This window comes from Drosophila guanche, unplaced genomic scaffold, assembly GCF_900245975.1.
Source record: "Drosophila guanche unplaced genomic scaffold, DGUA_6, whole genome shotgun sequence".
Taxonomy (NCBI): Eukaryota; Metazoa; Arthropoda; class Insecta; order Diptera; family Drosophilidae; genus Drosophila; species Drosophila guanche.
Genome location: NW_022995812.1, coordinates 6,875 through 26,707, shown reverse-complemented (window position 1 = coordinate 26,707; position 19,833 = coordinate 6,875). Strand labels below are relative to the sequence as shown.

The window sequence follows — 19,833 nt, the reverse complement described above, 5'->3', positions numbered from 1 at the left end:
CAGTAGGGTCAACAATATCTGTGTTGGCATTTGTAGTGGTGGCAGCTAATGGACTGGTTAAGTCGTTGCCAGAATTAGAGTTAAAGAAATTATTTATTTGGTTGTAATTATTCATTAGCAAGGTCATTAGCGTTAGAGACAGTTTGTCTGTTATTTGAAATAATAAATGCATGTATTAAATCAATAAGGGCATCCATTTTTTTACCCATTTCACTTACAACCAGCAAGTTTTGGCTTACTACTTGCATCAGTTGGTCAATCCCATCTGAGGCCCCAAGCTTCTGGTAGTGTTGATTCTGGGGCGACTGTAGCTCTCTATGTTGTTGTTGCTGTTGTTGTTGGTGTCCACGGGGGTTGGGAGGAGACCTGCCAATGTTGCTGTTGCCCTGATTTACATCAGATTGCTGCATGTTTTTGCTGGAATGTTGGCGGCTTGGCGCCGTATTAATAATATTAGAGTTCCTGCTTGCGTTTGGCTGTTGGGGAATATTTTGTTGCCGCTGCGGGCTTGTGGGCGTATTCTTCTCTGATCCTCGATGATGCTGCTGTACCTGCTGCCCATGGGAATGCACGCCATTTTGGCCATGCGACTGCTTTTCGTTGATTCTAAAAGGATTACTGGAGAGTTGGCCATTTGAGACCCCGTTAGTGTTTTTCCTGCTTGTCGCCAGCTGTGAGTCTTCCTGAGGCGGACCCTTCTGTGATTTGGTCAGACCATGGTGCTGCTGCTGCCACCTGAAGCTGTTGTTAGTTGCATTCCATCGTCCTGAGTTGTTGCTAGTCTGACGTAGCCAATTTGTCCGCTTTTGACTTCCAATTGCAATATGTGCTCTATATGATTGTAGTTTTGCCTGGGCTCGCTTGAACTCCTCACAGCCCCTGTAGCTGGCAACATGTCCTTTCCCACAATTTGCGCATTTTGGGTTTGGAATCCTAGCTCCACTGCAGTCAGTCGATGGGTGTGCTCCGGCACATTTTAAACAGACAAACGGTCGGCGACAGTAATTTTTGCTGTGGCCAAAGCATTGACATCGGTGGCATTGAACGGGGTCAATACGTCTCATTTGACGTTCAACCACGATTTCCTGATTTCCCATCGTTTTTACTGTTAAGATCTTATCATTCGTATTGTCCAACGTTGGCTCCAGCTCGACTTCAAACATGTTGAGGGGTTTTCGGTTGCTTCTATGTTTAATAACGTTTATATAGCGTACGGAAAACCCTAACTCACCAATATGTTTGCGAATCCATTCACAGGGAGTAGAGTGATGTAGATTTCTCAAGATGACACGGTAGCCACGCTCCCTACGCAGCTGGTGAGTGTGCATCTGTCTCTTGTCTACATCCAGTTTGGCCAGAACTCTATGGTAAGTTCCCATATCAGCGCAGTCCAGTTTTATTTTATTGCCCTTTACACTTGTAGTAGTAAATTTATTTTTATCTCCTGGTGCGTTGTTAAGAGATTCTATAAGGGGCTGAATATTAGTAACATCATGTAAATAAATGGCAGGTATTTTAACATCTGTGATCGGTCGTTGAGGTATATGTTGTTCTGCAGCATAATGCTGCGCAGGCTGCTGCTTTTGTTGAGGCTGCTGTCTCAAACATGGCTCCACTGTCAAGTCCACAACATCATCCAGTGTGAGTGGGTCCATTTCCATGTCATCGGGGGGGGGGCTAGTTAGTTTTGTAGCGGCTGCTACTGTTGTCATGGTTTTGGGAAGATTTTTCCCCGTTTTAACTGTAGTTTTCGGCCCAATATTTGCTTTAATGGCCTCCGTCATCAAGGCAGCAGCGGAAGGTTGAATTCGTTTGGGACGAGACAGACTCAAACATAGAACTTTCTTCCTTTTACTACATAGGGGCCCTGGTTTTGAGTATGGAGTTGATTTCAGCCAGGCATCTAATGGCTTTGGTATCCTGCTTTTGGCAAATTGTTTGGGAGTAGAGGCAACTCCTGGTCTCGTAGTCCCTTGGCTGGGAGGCATGTTTTTGCCAGTGCCTTTTTTTTCATCATCAGTGATGCTGCTGTTTGGGGAAGAATTGCATGATACCATAGGGGAGGCGTCCGTGTGTGTGCCATCAGTCATAGTAGTATCCGAATTGCAGATGCTGGGTGCATCGTTGTTGCCCTGTGTATCATTCCATTTCCCCTTAGCCTCGTATACCTCATTTTCTAAGAGCATACCGGTTACATTTGTATTAGTGTTCCCACCTGCACTTGGTTCAGCTGCCGGTGTGTGCAAGGGAAGTGGTGGCGACAGCGGGGGGAATAATTCCACCGAATTTGGGCGCCTATCCATCTCACTCTCACTTGGTTTAGCTCCTTTGTTAGTATTAGCTTTGGCGCGGGGGTTCATTTGTATGTGTTTGTATTTTGGCGCGTAAAGTCTTTGGATTTGTACAGCTATTTAACGCACACCGGTGAATGCTTATGTGTATTTGCTTTATTACACAGAAGAGAAGAGACTCTCGCTTTACCAATACGTACTCATTAGGTATTACATAGAGAATTTCACCACGGAAAAAGCGCGGGGTTTTCTTTGGATTGTTGTAATTTGGCGCAAAAGTCTTGTAAATGTTTTAAGTCATTCAGCGTACATAGGTGCATGCTTATGTATATACNATTCCGAGGGCTATACGTCGTTCTTGCTCCAGGCGTTTTCGCTGATCAGATGCCTCCTTGGCTCGGGCCTCATTAGACAGACGCTGCTGTTCAAGTGCAATCTGCTCACGGTGGATTAAAGTTGGCAGCGGCTGCTGCTTTTGGGCTGCTGCTTCCTGCAAGAGCTGCTGTTGGAGCGGAAGAACGTGAGTTTCCAGCTGCCTTTTGTATCTCGGCCGTTCCAATCTCCGGGGGATGAATGGATGCATAATAAGCTTTCTTGCTTCCAGATTTGGATGAGTAGAGAGTGATGTTGCCATCCTGCTGCTATACGTATTAAAGATGTCCTCTGCTGAGTCGATGTTGTGTGCCTCTCGGATGTCCTGGCTTCTGATGTATCTGCTGGCCATTGCAATCTTTCTCACGAGCCGGTTTTGCGTGCCTTCTATCCTACAGAATTGAGAGTCACATACCAAGGCCCCCCACACAGGTAGGGCATATTTCCATATCGGGGCGATTAATTGCTTATATACAATCATTTTGCATTCTTTTGACAGACGGCTCTGGCTGCCTATAATCCAGTTTAACTTGATGGCTGCTCCCCTCACTCTATCAACCAGACATGATACATGTGCATGTAGAACCAGCTTCCTGTCCATTATCAGTCCTAGGTACCGGTGACTGGACTTATTAACAATATGAGTATCATACATTTTTGGTGACAGTTCTCTAATTCCATTTTCAATTGATTTCCTTGTGTATAATACATGTATCGTTTTGTCTTTGTTTAGGCTGATGCCCCATTTAGAGGCCCAGGAGGTGAAGCTTTGGAGATATTTCTCGTTCGTACGGACCGCTGTAGTGGCCAAGCTTCTGGCACACAGGATGATGGTGTCGTCTGCGTATGTAGATAGCAACATGTCCTTATAGTAATCTGACCTCCATCTATCATTTTGTCCCTCTAGGTGCGGCAGCGGCATATCTGACGTGAAAACAGTATACAACACGGGGCCTAGGACACTCCCCTGTGGGACTCCAGCGCAGATTTTTCCGGATCTAGATCGTAGTCCGTTTTGGCCATTTACAATAAATGATCTATTAGTGAGATAACTTTCTAGAACCTTGTAATACGCAAAAGGCAGTAGCTTGGCCAGCTTGAGCAGTAGGCCACTATGCCAAACTCTGTCGAAGGCTTCACTTATGTCTATGAAAACAGCAGAACAGTATAATTGTTTTTCGTAGGAGTCCAGAATGTATTGCGTGACGCGTGCCAATTGCTGTTCAGTGCTATGATGTCTCCTAAACCCAAACTGGTGAGAAGGAATGGCATTTTCAAATTCCCTGCATTCAAACATTCGTTTCATTAGCAGCGTTTCAAAAAGCTTTGAGAAGCCAGCCAAGAGGCTAATTGGTCGGTATGAGCCAACATCATTTGCGCTTTTGCCTGGTTTCTTGATCATTGTAATTGCAGCACATTTCCATTGTTTGGGAAAATGGCCGTGTCTAAGTATCGAGTTATAAATGTATGTCAAGTAAATGACTGCTTTATGAGGCAGGGCTTTTATAACTCTATTATTTACCCGATCCATCCCAGGGGCTTTTTTATTTTTTAGAGATCTAATTTCCAGCATGACTTCATTTGGTGAGATGGGCCTGAATGGAGGTTTATTTCCGTCGCTAGTTTCCCCAAATTGCTGCCTTTGGAGCCATTCCGGTGTTGCTGTTAAGCGCTTTAGCTGTTCTAGTTCTTTGCGCTCCTCTTCCACCCCGTTCCTGAATTCCTCAGTGTTGACTAGTTTTGGTGCAAATCTTTCTTCTAGGTGCGAAACCTTCTTCGCGCTCATCTCCGGGACTTGAGTCTCTTTTTTATTTTAAATTTTTAATTGTCAGGTACTTATTTTCTTTCATTTGCGTTGAACAGAACAATTACAATATTTGATCTTAATTTAACATGGTGGTTTTTACACTTAAAATGTGCCTTAGCTATGTCTGGAGTGGACGGATTTAAACAATTGACAATAGACCAAGTTGCAACATTTACACACACATGAAAAATGAATTTTAAAAATGGGTCAAACGCACAGGAAAAAAGTCACACAAACAAAAAATTTGGGAGAGGCAGTTGCCCGCATATATAATATGCAAAGTGGTCGGTATATGGGCAGATAATTAGCACAAGCAATTTTAACTCAATTGCTGTTTTTTTAAATCACACACTAATTCGCGCAAGACACACTCTTCGCGCGCACACACACTCTCGAAAAAACCGCTCGACTTGTACTTATTATTGGCGGGGGCGGACACGAAAAAATATAATTATATAATTATTCGCCAGAGCTGCACACGTACTGCTGGCTGCCGGGGCTCAAGAACGACTCATCAGAGCGATGCCTCGAGCGATGCCAATATTGCTACAGGCAATTACTCGAGGGGATCGGCTCCAGATTCGTCTCCCCCTGCATACCCACAGTACGTGTGTCTGTCGATCGGTCAGTCAGGGTAATTGGGGAGAGTACAAGTGAGAGTCAGAGTGTTTTTAGTTGTGTGCAGTGCCTAAAAGAATGCTACGAATTAGTGTGACTTTGTCAAAAATATGCTTGTGCTTTGGCTAACGCCCAGGAGTTGACATAGTCAAGTAGGGGGACTTTGCATATATAGGAAAAATTTATACATTTACATTTAAAGAACCCTAAGGCAGTCAACATAAACATACATTTTGTTATTGACGATATTGCGGCACGTGTGTCCTTCGACCCCTTTCTTACCCTTGCCACCTGCTGAAGGCAGGTGACTAGGAATGCAGCGTAGGTGCATGTGGGTCGGGCAATATATGAGGGGACGGTACTGGCATATGTAACGACACGGAAACATATTTGGCACTAATACGGGACAAAAATAATAATGAAAAATTCACACATATTAGGCCGTGGCGGCTGGCGACAATTTGCCTGCCAGAGTCCGAAATTAATATTTTCCAGACAATGGCAGGCAAATTGCCGCGCAATACAAATTTGCCGAACATTTGCTGGCAGTTTTAAATGGCAAGTGTGAATATAAATATTCACACTTGAGTTGTTTCGTCAGTTGACATAGAAATTTAGGGGCCTTCCAGGGTTATTTACAGGGTATATTGTGTGGTGGGGTGGGGAACTGTCAAAAGTGACAGTCGAAAACAAGCCGTGTTTCGCGCAGCGTAAACACTTTGTCTGGTAAGTGGAAAATTTAGAATTTAGAAAACAAATTGGGGAATGGACTGCATGGCTTGGAATGTACATAAAGGTAAGTACATGAAATGGAGGTACAAGCTCATGCAAAACGGACAGTAATTGGGGACAACAATAATCTACAGAAACTACAATGAACTACAGAACCACATACGACAGAATGTAAACAAGACAATACAGATATAAAACTGAACTACATTTAACATGACATTAAGTGAGACAATTTAAAATAACAATATGGTCAAGATCTATAGTATGTGTCATAATTCTAATTATAATTATCTTAATTTGCTATTTTTTCAGAGGAGACGGACAACAACAAAGCATCGGCCGGCATAGCAGACAAACATATGTTTGTGCACAATGCGCATATGAGCATTGTGTTGCATGCCGGCCAACTCTGCCGTCCCCCCCCCTGGACGTCATAAATGGAAGGAATCACCCGCAAATTTTAGTGGAAGGTAAGTGTATATAGTATTTTGCGGATGATTCTACTAATTTAATTTACTTGGGGCGGGCAAATTTGCGCGCCCTATTTTTCAGCGCCGTCGTCGTGGTGGATGTTGATGCTGCTGCCGCTGCCGCTGCTGCTGCTGCTGACTTCTGGCTGCTGGTGTTGGATGCAGGTGGAGATAGACATTGACCAGTGGCGCTGGTCCGGCCACCGGAGGATGGAGAGAGACACTCGCCACACACATGTGCACCCTCAGCGGCTCGGGTCCGGCCGCCTGGATGGTGCATGAATTGGCGTGTGATTGTGTGCGAGTGTCGGAATTGGCGTGCCTCTGGACAAGCTGTCCAAAGTTGTCGCACTCGACCATAATTAGGCGGCTCTGGTCCGGCCGCCTGCAGGTGAGTGATTGTTGTAGTTGTTTTGTGCTTGTTTTATTTTATTGTATTTATTTTAATTGTTTTCCTCTTTTATTTTCAGGTTTTTCTGCAGAGGCGCATCGTCGATTAGTGGCTGGCCACGCCATCAACAAATACACTCTCTATGGACCAGAGGAGTGTATGGAATGGAAGAGAATGATGGCGTGACGAATCGTGGAGGGCGTGGCATGTTCGCGCCCCTTGTCCAGTGCACGACAAACCTCAAGCGGCTGCTGGTCCGGCCGCCTGCAGGTAAGTACGTGTTTTTTGTAGTTTGGTGATTTTTTGCATCTTCTTTTTATTTATGTTTATTTGTTCCAGGTTTCCTTGCAGGACTGCGTCATTGGTGTTGATTTGGATGCTTTTGCTGCTGCTGCTGCTGCTGCTGCTGCTGGTTGGTAAGTATGTGTTTTTGTTGTTTTATTTATATATTATTTGTATTTAATTGATTTTTCTTTTTATTTCAGGTTCCTCAGCTGAGGAAATGGCCGCCCACACTCGCATCCAGCGGGCTTTCCTTGGACCAGGAGGAAGCGACTGGGCTTGGAGAGGATGTAGGCGTGGAAATTGCTGAGGGCGTGGCATTTTTGGGCGCCCCCGTGTCAAGACATCAGACCACGGTCAAGCGACTGCTGGTCCGGCCGCCTGGAGGTGAGAATATGTATTTGTTGACATTTGTTTTTGTATTTGCTTTTNTCCTGAATTCCTCAGTGTTGACTAGTTTTGGTGCAAATCTTTCTTCTAGGTGCGAAACCTTCTTCGCGCTCATCTCCGGGACTTGAGTCTCTTTTTTATTTTAAATTTTTAATTGTCAGGGAACTTCTTAATGGCGTTTTCACAGAACAAAATTGTACAAAATATTTGATCTTAATTTAACATGGTGGATTCACTTATGTGCAAAAGTTATGTCGGTAGTGGACAGTTGAAAAACAAATTGACAAAAACTAAATTGCAACATTTACACACACATGAAAAATGAATTTTTAAAAATGGGTCAAAACGCACAGGAAGAAAGTCACACAAACAAAAAATTTGGGAGAGGCAGTTGCCCGCATATATAATATGCAAAGTGGTCGGGTTTATGGGCAGATAATTAGCACAAGCAATTTTAACTTAATTGCTGTTATTTAAAATCACACACCAATTCGCGCAAGACACACTCTTCGCGCACACACACAACTCCGATTCCGCTCGACTTGTACTTATTATTGGCGGGGGCGGACACGAAAAATATAATTATTTGCCAGAGCTGCGACGTACTGCTGGCTGCCGGGGCTCAAGAACGACTCCAAGAGCGATGCCTCGAGCGATGCCAATATTGCTACAGGCAATTACTCGAGGGGATCGGCTCCAGATTCGTCTCCCCCGGCATACCCGCCGTACGTGTGTCTGTCGATCGGTCGGTCAGGGTAATTGGGGAGAGTACAAGTGAGAGTCAGTTTTCAGTTGTGTGCAGTGCCTAAAAGAATGCTACGAATTAGTGTGACTTTGTCAAAAATATACTTGTGCTTTGGCTAACGCCCAGGAATTGAAATGGTCAAGTAGGGGGGACTTTGCATACATAAAGAAATTTATACATTTACATCTAGAAACCCTAAGGCAGTCAACATAAACATACATTTTGTTATTGACGATATTGCGGCACGTGTGTCCTTCGACCCCTTTCTTACCCTTGCCACCTGCTGAAGGCAGGTGACTAGGAATGCAGCGTAGGTGCATGTGGGTCGGGCAATATATGAGGGGACGGTACTGGCATATGTAACGACACGGAAACATATTTGGCACTAATACGGGACAAAAATAATAATGAAAAATTCACACATATTAGGCCGTGGCGGCTGGCGACGAATTTGCCTGCCAGAGTCCGAAATTAATATTTTCCAGACAATGGCAGGCAAATTGCCGCGCAATACAAATTTGCCGAAACATTTGCTGGCAGTTTTTAATGGCAAGTGTGAATATGAATATTCACACTTGAGTTGTTTCGTCAGTTGACGGAGAAATTTAGGGGCCTTTTTTGGGTTATTAGCAGGGTATATTGTGTGGTAAGGTGGGGAACTGTCAAAAGTGACAATCAAATACAAGCCGTGTTTCGCGCAGCGTAAACACTTTGTCTGGTAAGTGGAAAATTTAGATATTAACAACAGATTGGGGAATGAACTGCATGGCTTGGAATGTACTTAAAAGTAAGTACATGAAATGGAGGTACAAGCTCATGCAAAACGGACAGTATTTGGGGACAACAATTATCTACAGAAACTACAATGAACTACAGAACCACATACAACAGAATGTAAACAAGACGATACAGATATAAAACTGAACTACATTTAACATGACATTAAGTGAGACAATTTAAAATAACAATATGGTCAAGATCTAAAGTATGTGTCATAATTCTAATTATAATTATCTTAATTTGCTATTTTTTCAGAGGAGACGGACAACAACAAAGCATCGGCCGGCATAGCAGACAAACATATGTTTGTGCACAATGCGCATATGAGCATTGTGTTGCATGCCGGCCAACTCTGCCGTCCCCCCCCCTGGACGTCATAATTGGAAAGGAATCACCCGCAAATTTTAATGGAAGGTAAGTGATTGTGATATTTTGCGGATGATTCTACTAATTTAATTAACTTGGGGCGGGCAAATTTGCGCGCCCTATTTTTCAGCGCCGTCGTCGTGGTGGATGTCGTTGCCGCTGCCGCTGCTGCTGACTTCTGGCCGCTGGTGTTGGATTCCGGTGGAGATAGACATTGACCAGTGGCGCTGGTCCGGCCACCGGAGGATGGAGAGAGACACTCGCCACACACATATGCACCCTCAGCGGCTCGGGTCCGGCCGCCTAGGATGGTGCATGAAATTGGAGTGTGATTGTGTGCGAGTGTCGGAATTGGCGTGCCTCTGGACAAGCTGTCCAAAGTTGTCGCACTCGACCATAATTAGGCGGCTCTGGTCCGGCCGCCTGCAGGTGGGTGATTGTTGTAGTTGTTTTGTGTTTGTTTTATTTTATTTATTTATTTTAATTGTTTTCCTCTTTTATTTCCAGGTATTTCTGCAGAGGCGCATCGTCGATTAGTGGCTGGCCACGCCATCAACAAATACACTCTCTATGGACCAGAGGAGTGTATGGAATTGAAGAGAATGATGGCGTGACGAATCGTGGAGGGCGTGGCATGTTCGCGCTCCTTGTCCAGTGCACGACAAACCTCAAGCGGCTGCTGGTCCGGCCGCCTGCAGGTAAGTACGTGTTTTTTGTAGTTTGGTGATTTTTGCGTCTTATTTTTTATTTATGTTTATTTGTTCCAGGTTTCCTTGCAGGACTGCGTCATTGGTGTTGATTTGGATGCTTTTGCTGCTGCTGCTGCTGCTGCTGGTTGGTGAGTATGTGTTTTTGCTGTTTTATTTATATATTTTTTGTATTTAATTGATTTTTTTCTTTTTATTTCAGGTTTCACAGCTGAGGAAATGGCCGCCTATACTCGCATCCAGCGGGCTTTCCTTGGACCAGGAGGAAGCGACTGGGCTTGGAGAGGATGTAGGCGTGGAAATTGCTGAGGGCGTGGCATTTTTGGGCGCCCCCGTGTCAAGACATCAGACCACGGTCAAGCGACTGCTGGTCCGGCCGCCTGGAGGTGAGAATATGTATTTGTTGACATTTGTTTTTGTATTTGCTTTTATTTATTCATTTTTTATTTCAGATTTCTGTGCAGGGCAGCGTCTTCGATGTTGAATTTGGTGCTGTTGCTGCTGCTGCTGCTGCTGGTTGGTAAGTATGTGTTTTTGTTGTTTTATTTATATATTATTTGTATTTAATTGATTTTTCTTTTTATTTCAGGTTCCTCAGCTGAGGAAATGGCCGCCCACACTCGCATCCAGCGGGCTTTCCTTGGACCAGGAGGAAGCGACTGGGCTTGGAGAGGATGTAGGCGTGGAAATTGCTGAGGGCGTGGCATTTTTGGGCGCCCCCGTGTCAAGACATCAGACCACGGTCAAGCGACTGCTGGTCCGGCCGCCTGGAGGTGAGAATATGTATTTTTTGGCATTTGTTTTTGCATTTGCTTTCATTTATTCATTTTTTTTATTTCAGATTTCTGTGCAGGGCAGCGTCTTCGATGTTGAGTTGGGTGCTGTTGCTGCTGCTGCTGCTGCTGCTGCTGGTTGGTAAGTATGTGTTTTTGTTGTTTTATTTGTATATTTTTGGTAATTAATTGATTTTTTCTTTTATTTCAGGTTTCTCAGCTGAGGAAATGGCCGCCTATACTCGCATCCAGCGGGCTTTCCTTGGACCAGGAGGAAGCGACTGGGCTTGGAAAGGATGAAGGCGTGGAAATTGCTGTGGGCGTGGCTTTTTGTGCGCCCCCGTGTCAAACATCAGACCACGGTCAAGCGGCTGCTGGTCCGGCCGCCTGGAGGTGAGAATATGTATTTTTTGACATTTGTTTTTGTATTTGCTTTTATTTANGTTGTTTTATTTGTATATTTTTGGTAATTAATTGATTTTTTCTTTTATTTCAGGTTTCTCAGCTGAGGAAATGGCCGCCTATACTCGCATCCAGCGGGCTTTCCTTGGACCAGGAGGAAGCGACTGGGCTTGGAAAGGATGAAGGCGTGGAAATTGCTGTGGGCGTGGCTTTTTGTGCGCCCCCGTGTCAAACATCAGACCACGGTCAAGCGGCTGCTGGTCCGGCCGCCTGGAGGTGAGAATATGTATTTTTTGGCATTTGTTTTTGCATTTGCTTTCATTTATTCATTTTTTTTATTTCAGATTTCTGTGCAGGGCAGCGTCTTCGATGTTGATTTGAGTGCTGTTTCTGCTGCTGCTGCTGCTGGTTGGTAAGTATGTGTTTTTGTTGTTTTATTTATATATTTTTGGCAATTAATTGATTTTTCTTATATTTCAGGTTTCTCAGCTGAGGAAATGGCCGCCTATACTCGCATCCAGCGGGCTTTCCTTGGACCAGGAGGAAGCGACTGGGCTTGGAAAGGATGAAGGCGTGGAAATTGCTGTGGGCGTGGCTTTTTGTGCGCCCCCGTGTCAAACATCAGACCACGGTCAAGCGGCTGCTGGTCCGGCCGCCTGGAGGTGAGAATATGTATTTTTTGGCATTTGTTTTTGCATTTGCTTTCATTTATTCATTTTTTTTATTTCAGATTTCTGTGCAGGGCAGCGTCTTCGATGTTGAGTTGGGTGCTGTTGCTGCTGCTGCTGCTGCTGCTGCTGGTTGGTAAGTATGTGTTTTTGTTGTTTTATTTGTATATTTTTGGTAATTAATTGATTTTTTCTTTTATTTCAGGTTTCTCAGCTGAGGAAATGGCCGCCTATACTCGCATCCAGCGGGCTTTCCTTGGACCAGGAGGAAGCGACTGGGCTTGGAGAGGATGAAGGCGAAAATATTGCTGAGGGCGTGGCATTTTGGGCGCCCTGTGTCAGCACTCGACCGTAACCAAACGGCTTTTGGCCCTGCCAACCTGCAGATGAGTGCTTAGATGGAGTATTGTTTGTATATTTTGATTTAATCAGTTTTCTTTTATTCTATTTCAGGTTTTGCTGCAGGTGCTGCGTCGTCGCTGAAGGATTAAATGCTGCTGTTGCTGTTGATTGACGGCCGCTTGCATGTAGGTATTTGTATTTGTTGGTTTGTTTTGCATTTTATTTTAATTGCTATTAGTTGTAGTTTTATTTTTATTTCAGGTTTCTCTGCCGCGGCTGCGTCGTCGATTAAAGTCGGCAGAATCTTCGACTAGGACATTCTCCATGGACTAGAAAAATGATTCCAGTTGGAGAGGATGATCGACGTGAGGATTTGTGAAGGGCGTGGCATTTTTAAGGCAACAAACATGTGCAGACGGCTGCTGGTCCGGCCGCCTACAGGTGAGTGTGTGTATTTGCTGTTTAATGTGTTTGTTTATTATTTTAATTGTTTCTTTTTATTTTCAGATTATCAGCTCCGGCTGCATCATCGTTTAGTGGCTTCCAGTTCAGATTCCTTGCACCAGAAGGATATGTATCCGCTTGGAGATTGTGAAGGCGTGAGGATTTGCGGAGGGCGTGGCAGTTTTTGGGCGCCCCGTGTCCAAAACTCGACCAGATTCGAACGGCTTCTGGTCCGGCCGCCTGCAGATGAGTTTTTTGATGGATTTTGCTGTTTGTATGTTTTGTTTTAATTGATTTCTTTTATTTTCAGGTTCGCTGAAGTGGCTGCGTTGGCGCTGTGGATTAAAATCTGTTGTTGCTGCTGATTTCCTGTCGCCTGCAGGTAAGTGTTTTTTATTTTTATTTGCTGTTTTGTGTATTTAGATGTGATTTTAGTGGATTTTAATTGTGATTTAATTTTGCAGGTCAGTTCAAAAATTGGAGTGGGGACAGTTGGCTCCTTAGTTGTATCCCTGCCAGGATACAAGGTTGTCGAGATGGTACCTCAGGGTCCGACGGTACGCTTCAACCCCATTTAAGGAGTCATCTGTCCACGCTTCGTCTCCGTCATCTTCCATCTCATCGCTGTCTGGCTCTGGTTCTGGCGCCGGGTCAAAGATATAGGTGCGCGGCGGCACCGTTTCCGTGCTGAAACGCTGTAATGGATGAGGAGAGGACATTCCCCTCACAGGTTCCGGTGTCGCTGCAGGACCTGGAGTTTCTGCTGCTGGAGGAGCTGGTTGTGGCGGCGCTGCCGTTTGGGCTGCTGGCGTTGTTGCTACCTCTGCTGGCGGAGTCTGAAGATGGATTAATCGGGTAAGTACAGAGAATATTTCCTCCATACGAGACTCTAATTTCTCCAATCTTTTCATGCTCTCTCCCAACGCCTGGCTGCATGATCCGTGGGTCTGAATCGGTTCGGCGTGGCGTTGTTGTCGCTGTGTCTGGCGTCTGGAGCTTGGATTGGCGGCCTGCTGCTGCTGCTGCTGCTGCTGCTGTAGTTGTTGCCTGCCCTGGCGCTGCGTCTGATGTAGCTGCTGCTGCTGATGCAGATGGCGTTGTTGTCGTCTGTCAGCTGGAGTAGCTGGCGTCTGTAATGGCGTCTGGACTGGCGTCATAAATGGCTGTTGCTGCTGCTGCTGCTGCTGCTGTCGTCGTCTGAGCCTGGGGTCGGCTGGCGTCATGATTGGCTGCTGTTGCTGCTGCTGGTGATTGCGCCTGCGCTGGTTGGCTGGCGTCTGGACTTGCTGCTGCTGCTGCTGCTGCTGCTGCTGCTGCTGTCGTGGCCTTGGATTTGCAGCTTCTGTCGGCTGCTGGAGTTGATGCTGGTGCCACTGCTGCCGCTTGTGGTGCACAAGCTCGGCGTTCTTGCGTCGCATCTCCTGCTTCGTCACCCTGTGGGACAGGAGACGGCCCCTTGCTGCCTTGAAGGAGGGACATCCCTTGTAGGCGCTGATGTGACTGCCCTGGCAATTGGCACATTTCGGTGGCTCGGACCGAGGCTTGGCGCATGCAATGGTCATGTGTGCGCCCGCACATTTCATGCAGACAAAGGCGCGTCTGCAGTATGTGCGGGTGTGACCAAATGCCTGGCACTTGTGGCACTGCGCAGGATCCACTGGCTTGGCCTGTCTCACCACTGTGACCGTCTGGGTGCCCAGTTGGGTCAGCTGGAGGACATCCAAGTGACTGCTGTCCGATTTGGGGGCCACTTCCACCTCGAAAGAGTCGAGCGGCTGGCCATCTTTCTTGCTGCGTACGACGCGAATAAATCTTGCCGTATAACCATTTGATTCCAGCTCGTTTTTAATGGTGTTTGGGTTTGTAGAGTGGTGCAGCTGTCGGATTATGACCCGAAACCCACGGTCATGTTTGTGCTGGTGTGTGTAGTGGCCGCCGACAATTTGTCCGTCGCCCAGGACTGCCATGATGGCGTCTCTGGAGGCCATATCTTTCGCCTGTATACGGATCCCAGTTCGGCTGATGAGCTTCGTCGTGTAGTGGAGGTTGCTGACCCTTGGATCCTCGCGAATCAGGTCCAGCAGTGGCATTATGTTTGGGACCGATGGCAGGATTATGGGTGGGGGGATTAGCTGCTGGTTCTGCCGCCGCATCTCCAACAGTTGCCTGGCAGTGGGAACGTGAAGGCTGGAGGGCAGATGCAGGCTGAGGGGGGCACCCCCTCTTCTTCTACTGTCGTAGCTGCTGTTGCTGCTTCCGCTGCTGATGCTGTTGTTGTTGTTGTTGTTGCTTTTGCTTTTGCTTTTGCTGTTGCTGCTGGCAATATTCGCCCCACAATTGGCTGCATTTGCGGGGGTGTGTGGGCGAATTAATTGGGCACCTGTAGCTAAAGTTGGAGCAGAGGCAGGGGCATTTGAGGGGGCAGAAGCAGGGGCATTTAGGGGGGCAGGAACAGGGGCATTATTGGGCATTGGCTGCATTTTTGTTCTTGCCTGGTATTGATGCTGTAGGAACAGCTGCTGGCGTGGCCGTCGTTTAGCCAAGGCGTTATTGGCGTCGTCATCGTCGCCGTCTCTGTCCACGGCCATGGCGTCGCCATGCTCGTCGTATTCGTCATCGTCGTCTTCCTCTTCTTCATCGACGTCAGCATGGGCGCGCTTTAGAGGGGAGCGGGCGGCTCGCTTGGCGGCCGCTGCCGCAGAGGTGGATGGCTGGTCCGAGTTGGCTGCTCTTGTTGTTGCTGTTGTCGCTGTAGTGGTGGTGATTTTGGCTGGCTTCACTGCAGCTTGGGCTGCCGCTGCTGTTGTCTGCTGCTGCTGCTGCTGCTGCTGCTGCTGCTGATCAGGCGGGCCGGATAACAGAGCAGTTAACAGACTTTGTCTGGCTGCTGCTGTTAACGGCTGCTGCGTCGCTGTCGTATTGGCGGGCGGCGCTGCAGCTGCTGTTGCTGTTACAGCCGCTGCTGCTCTTGCTGGCTCTGGCGTCCCGAGCGGCGATCGAACCGAGTTCGAACCAACATTTTGGTTCGATGTCGGCTCTCTTCCGTTCGCTGTCTCTCTGGAGGGCCGCTGTTGCTGTTGCTGNTGCACAAGCTCGGCGTTCTTGCGTCGCATCTCCTGCTTCGTCACCCTGTGGGACAGGAGACGGCCCCTTGCTGCCTTGAAGGAGGGACATCCCTTGTAGGCGCTGATGTGACTGCCCTGGCAGTTGGCACATTTCGGTGGCTCGGACCGAGGCTTGGCGCATGCAATGGTCATGTGTGCGCCCGCACATTTCATGCAGACAAAGGCGCGTCTGCAGTATGTGCGGGTGTGACCAAATGCCTGGCACTTGTGGCACTGCGCAGGATCCACTGGCTTGGCCTGTCTCACCACTGTGACCGTCTGGGTGCCCAGTTGGGTCAGCTGGAGGACATCCAGGTGACTGCTGTCCGATTTGGGGGCCACTTCCACCTCGAAAGAGTCGAGCGGCTGGCCATCCTTTTTGCTGCGTACGACGCGAATAAATCTTGCCGTATAACCATTTAATTCCAGCTCGTTTTTAATGGTGTTTGGGCTTGTAGAGTGGTGCAGCTGTCGGATTATGACCCGAAACCCACGGTCATGTTTGTGCTGGTGTGTGTAATGGCCGCCGACAATTTGTCCGTGCGGGTCCTGACGGTACTACCGCAGAGACCTCCGGTATAGGAACCGGACCTACGCCTAGGGTCAAGCCGACTACTCGAAGCAGCACATCACCTCCAACGACTGGGAACCTAGGAGCGCTTAGTCCAGGTCGTCACCGTAATACAAACCCTGGCTACCGTCCTAATACCCACCCCCCTAATCGACGACCAAGACGGCGGCTATCTCCAACAGTTGCCTGGCAGTGGGAACGTGAAGGCTGGAGGGCAGATGCAGGCTGAGGGGGGCACCCCCTCTTCTTCTACTGTCGTAGCTGCTGTTGCTGCTTCCGCTGCTGATGCTGTTGTTGTTGTTGTTGTTGCTTTTGCTTTTGCTTTTGCTGTTGCTGCTGGCAATATTCGCCCCACAATTGGCTGCATTTGCGGGGGTGTGTGGGCGAATTAATTGGGCACCTGTAGCTAAAGTTGGAGCAGAGGCAGGGGCATTTGAGGGGGCAGAAGCAGGGGCATTTTGGGGGGCAGGAACAGGGGCATTATTGGGCATTGGCGGCATTTTTGTTCTTGCCTGGAATTGATGCTGTAAGAACAGCTGCTGGCGTGGCCGTCGTTTAGCCAAGGCGTTATTGGCGTCGTCATCGTCGCCGTCTCTGTCCACGGCCATGGCGTCGCCATGCTCGTCGTATTCGTCATCGTCGTCTTCCTCTTCTTCATCGACGTCAGCATGGGCGCGCTTTAGTGGAGAGCGGGCGGCTCGCTTGGCGGCCGCTGCCGCAGAGGTGGATGGCTGGTCCGAGTTGGCTGCTCTTGTTGTTGCTGTTGTCGCTGTAGTGGTGGTGATTTTGGCTGGCTTCACTGCAGCTTGGGCTGCCGCTGCTGTTGTCTGCTGCTGCTGCTGCTGTTGCTGCTGATCAGGCAGGCCGGATAACAGAGCAGTTAACAGACTTTGTCTGGCTGCTGCTGTTAACGGCTGCTGCGTCGCTGTCGTATTGGCGGGCGGCGCTGCAGCTGCTGCTGTTGCTGTTACAGCCGCTGCTGCTCTTGCTGGCTCTGGCGTCCCGAGCGGCGATCGAACCGAGTTCGAACCAACATTTTGGTTCGATGTCGGCTCTCTTCCGCTCGCTGTCTCTCTGGAGCGCCGCTGTTGCTGTTGCTGCTGTTGCTGTTGCTGTTGCTGTTGCTGCACACGAAGCTGCAGTTCGGGCCTTCCATTGGTGTGGCTTTCTCCCGCTCCTTGCCGTTTTCGGCTCTCTCCACCCTTGTCGGCGTCAGCAAGCGGGACGCTGATTTCGTCACCGTTGCCGTTGCATTTGCCGGTATTGGTGTGTGTGCGAGTGTGAGAGGGAGGCGGAGAAAAATGCATCTTTGGCGCGCTAGCGGGGGCTTGGCTTGGCGTCGCTTGGGATAGCGGTGCCTTGGCGCGGGCTGACGCCTCTGCCGCTGCCGCCGCGGCCATCGCCTCCAGGCCGGGATGGCTGGCGCTGCTGATGCCGCTGCTGCTGACGCTTATGATGCTGTTGCGGGCGCTGGGGGGGATTTGTAGCGGGCTCGTGGCCGNCTCTGCCGCTGCCGCCGCGGCCATCGCCTCCAGGCCGGGATGGCTGGCGCTGCTGATGCCGCTGCTGCTGACGCTTATGATGCTGTTGCGGGCGCTGGGGGGGGGGATTTGTAGCGGGCTCGTGGCCGGTGTGTTGGACACCGTGGAGGCCACCTCCATCATCATGGCGGCGACCATGTCGTCCGTGTTGAGTGGATCCACTGCGTCCATCTGGGCGGATGCAGCGGAGGATGCAGCCGAGAGCCTTCTCTGCTGGTATAGCTGGACTGCCGCCGCCAGCACCGCTTCGGCTGCCGCTACATTGTCCATTTTGGCATCGACCTGGCTGAGATCGGCGTCCGAGTCGTCGTCTGGCATGGAATTGGCTGCGCCATGGTAATCCCTGGCTGCGTCTAATTCGACTCGTCGTCTTTGTTGCTGCTGCTGCTGCTGCTGTTGTTGTTTCTGCTGCTGGTGGTGGTGGTGGTGGCCATGTCCTCGTCGGGAATTGGGTTTTCGGGGCATTTTGCCCTGTCGTATTGGTGGTCTGGAGTTGGTTTGATTTACCGGCGGCAATTAATTGTCAATTTTAATTAGGGTTATTAGCGCGTCGCGTCGGCCGTGTGTGTGTGGGTTTGATTTTTTAATTTGGCTTTTAATATTTGTCGTTTTTGTGTGTCGTTTTGCATGTATTTATTTATTGGCTGTTTAATGTCTTTTCCACTCTCTTTTATTCCCCCTCTCTCCCCTTTTGGGAAGAATTAAAATGGCTGGGAATATTGTTTAATTGTTTTATTTTATTTATTTATTCTGCCTTCTTCGCGCTCATCTCCGGGACTTGAGTCTCTTTTTTATTTTAAATTTTTAATTGTCAGGTACTTATTTTCTTTCATTTGCGTTGAACAGAACAATTACAATATTTGATCTTAATTTAACATGGTGGTTTTTACACTTAAAATGTGCCTTAGCTATGTCTGGAGTGGACGGATTTAAACAATTGACAATAGACCAAGTTGCAACATTTACACACACATGAAAAATGAATTTTAAAAATGGGTCAAACGCACAGGAAAAAAGTCACACAAACAAAAAATTTGGGAGAGGCAGTTGCCCGCATATATAATATGCAAAGTGGTCGGTATATGGGCAGATAATTAGCACAAGCAATCTTTGATTTAATTGCTGTATTTAAATCACACACTAATTCGCGCAAGACACTCTCTTCACACACACTACTCCGATTCCGCTCGACTTGTACTTGTTTTATTGGCGGGGGCGGACACGAAAAAAATATAATTATTCGCCAGAGCTGCATACGCACTGCTGGCTGCCGGGGCTCAAGAACGACTCCAAGAGCGATGCCTCGAGCGATGCCAATATTGCTACAGGCAATTACTCGAGGGGATCGGCTCCAGTGAGGTCTCCCCCGGCATACCCGCAGTACGTGTGTCTGTCGATCGGTCAGTCAGGGTAATTGGGGAGAGTACAAGTGAGAGTCAGAGTGTTTTTTAGTTGTGTGCAGTGCCTAAAAGAATGCTACGAATTAGTGTGACTTTGTCAAAAATATACTTGTGCTTTGGCTAACGCCCAGGAATTGAAATAGTCAAGTAGGGGGACTTTGCATACATAAAGAAATTTGTACATTTACATCTAGAAACCCTAAGGCAGTCAACATAAACAGACATTTTGTTTTGACGATATTGCGGCACGTGTGTCCTTCGACCCCTTTCTTACCCTTGCCACCTGCTGAAGGCAGGTGACTAGGAATGCAGCGTAGGTGCATGTGGGTCGGGCAATATATGAGGGGACGGTACTGGCATATGTAACGACACTGAAACATATTTGGCACTAATACGGGACAAAAATAATAATGAAAAATTCACACATATTAGGCCGTGACGGCTGGCGACGAATTTGCCTGCCAGAGTCCGAAATTAATATTTTCCAGACAATGGCAGGCAAATTGCCGCGCAATACAAATTTGCCGAAACATTTGCTGGCAGTTTTTAATGGCAAGTGTGAATATGAATATTCACACTTGAGTTGTTTCGTCAGTTGACGGAGAAATTTAGGGGCCTTTTTTGGGTTATTAGCAGG

At 47.9% G+C, this 19,833-nt stretch overlaps 1 protein-coding gene and 2 long non-coding RNA genes across 5 annotated transcripts in view; 2 read left to right on the top strand and 1 right to left on the bottom strand.

Moving 5' to 3' along the window:
* Positions 1–2,632: 2,632 nt before the first annotated feature.
* LOC117591586 lies at positions 2,633–3,725 on the top strand. 3 transcript variants are annotated; one of them, XR_004574429.1, is made up of 4 exons: positions 2,633–2,811; positions 2,896–3,095; positions 3,163–3,496; positions 3,571–3,725. It is a non-coding gene; the product is annotated as an uncharacterized LOC117591586 (long non-coding RNA). The 3 variants fall into 3 exon arrangements; XR_004574428.1 differs by having other exon boundaries at positions 3,163–3,507; XR_004574427.1 differs by lacking the exon at positions 3,571–3,725 and having other exon boundaries at positions 2,636–2,811; positions 3,163–3,564.
* A 172-nt stretch (positions 3,726–3,897) lies between these two features.
* On the top strand, positions 3,898–4,142 carry LOC117591587. The gene is made up of 2 exons (XR_004574430.1): positions 3,898–4,020; positions 4,077–4,142. It is a non-coding gene; the product is annotated as an uncharacterized LOC117591587 (long non-coding RNA).
* An 8,938-nt stretch (positions 4,143–13,080) lies between these two features.
* Positions 13,081–19,833, bottom strand: part of LOC117591588 (atherin-like) — an 11,662-nt gene continuing 4,909 nt past the window's right edge. The window contains exons 2-3 of the mRNA XM_034284902.1: positions 17,386–17,827; positions 13,081–13,416 (exon numbers count right to left, since the gene is read on the bottom strand). Of these exons, the coding sequence (XP_034140793.1) occupies positions 13,081–13,416; positions 17,386–17,827 (778 nt within the window). The remainder of the gene's footprint in view (positions 13,417–17,385; positions 17,828–19,833) is intronic.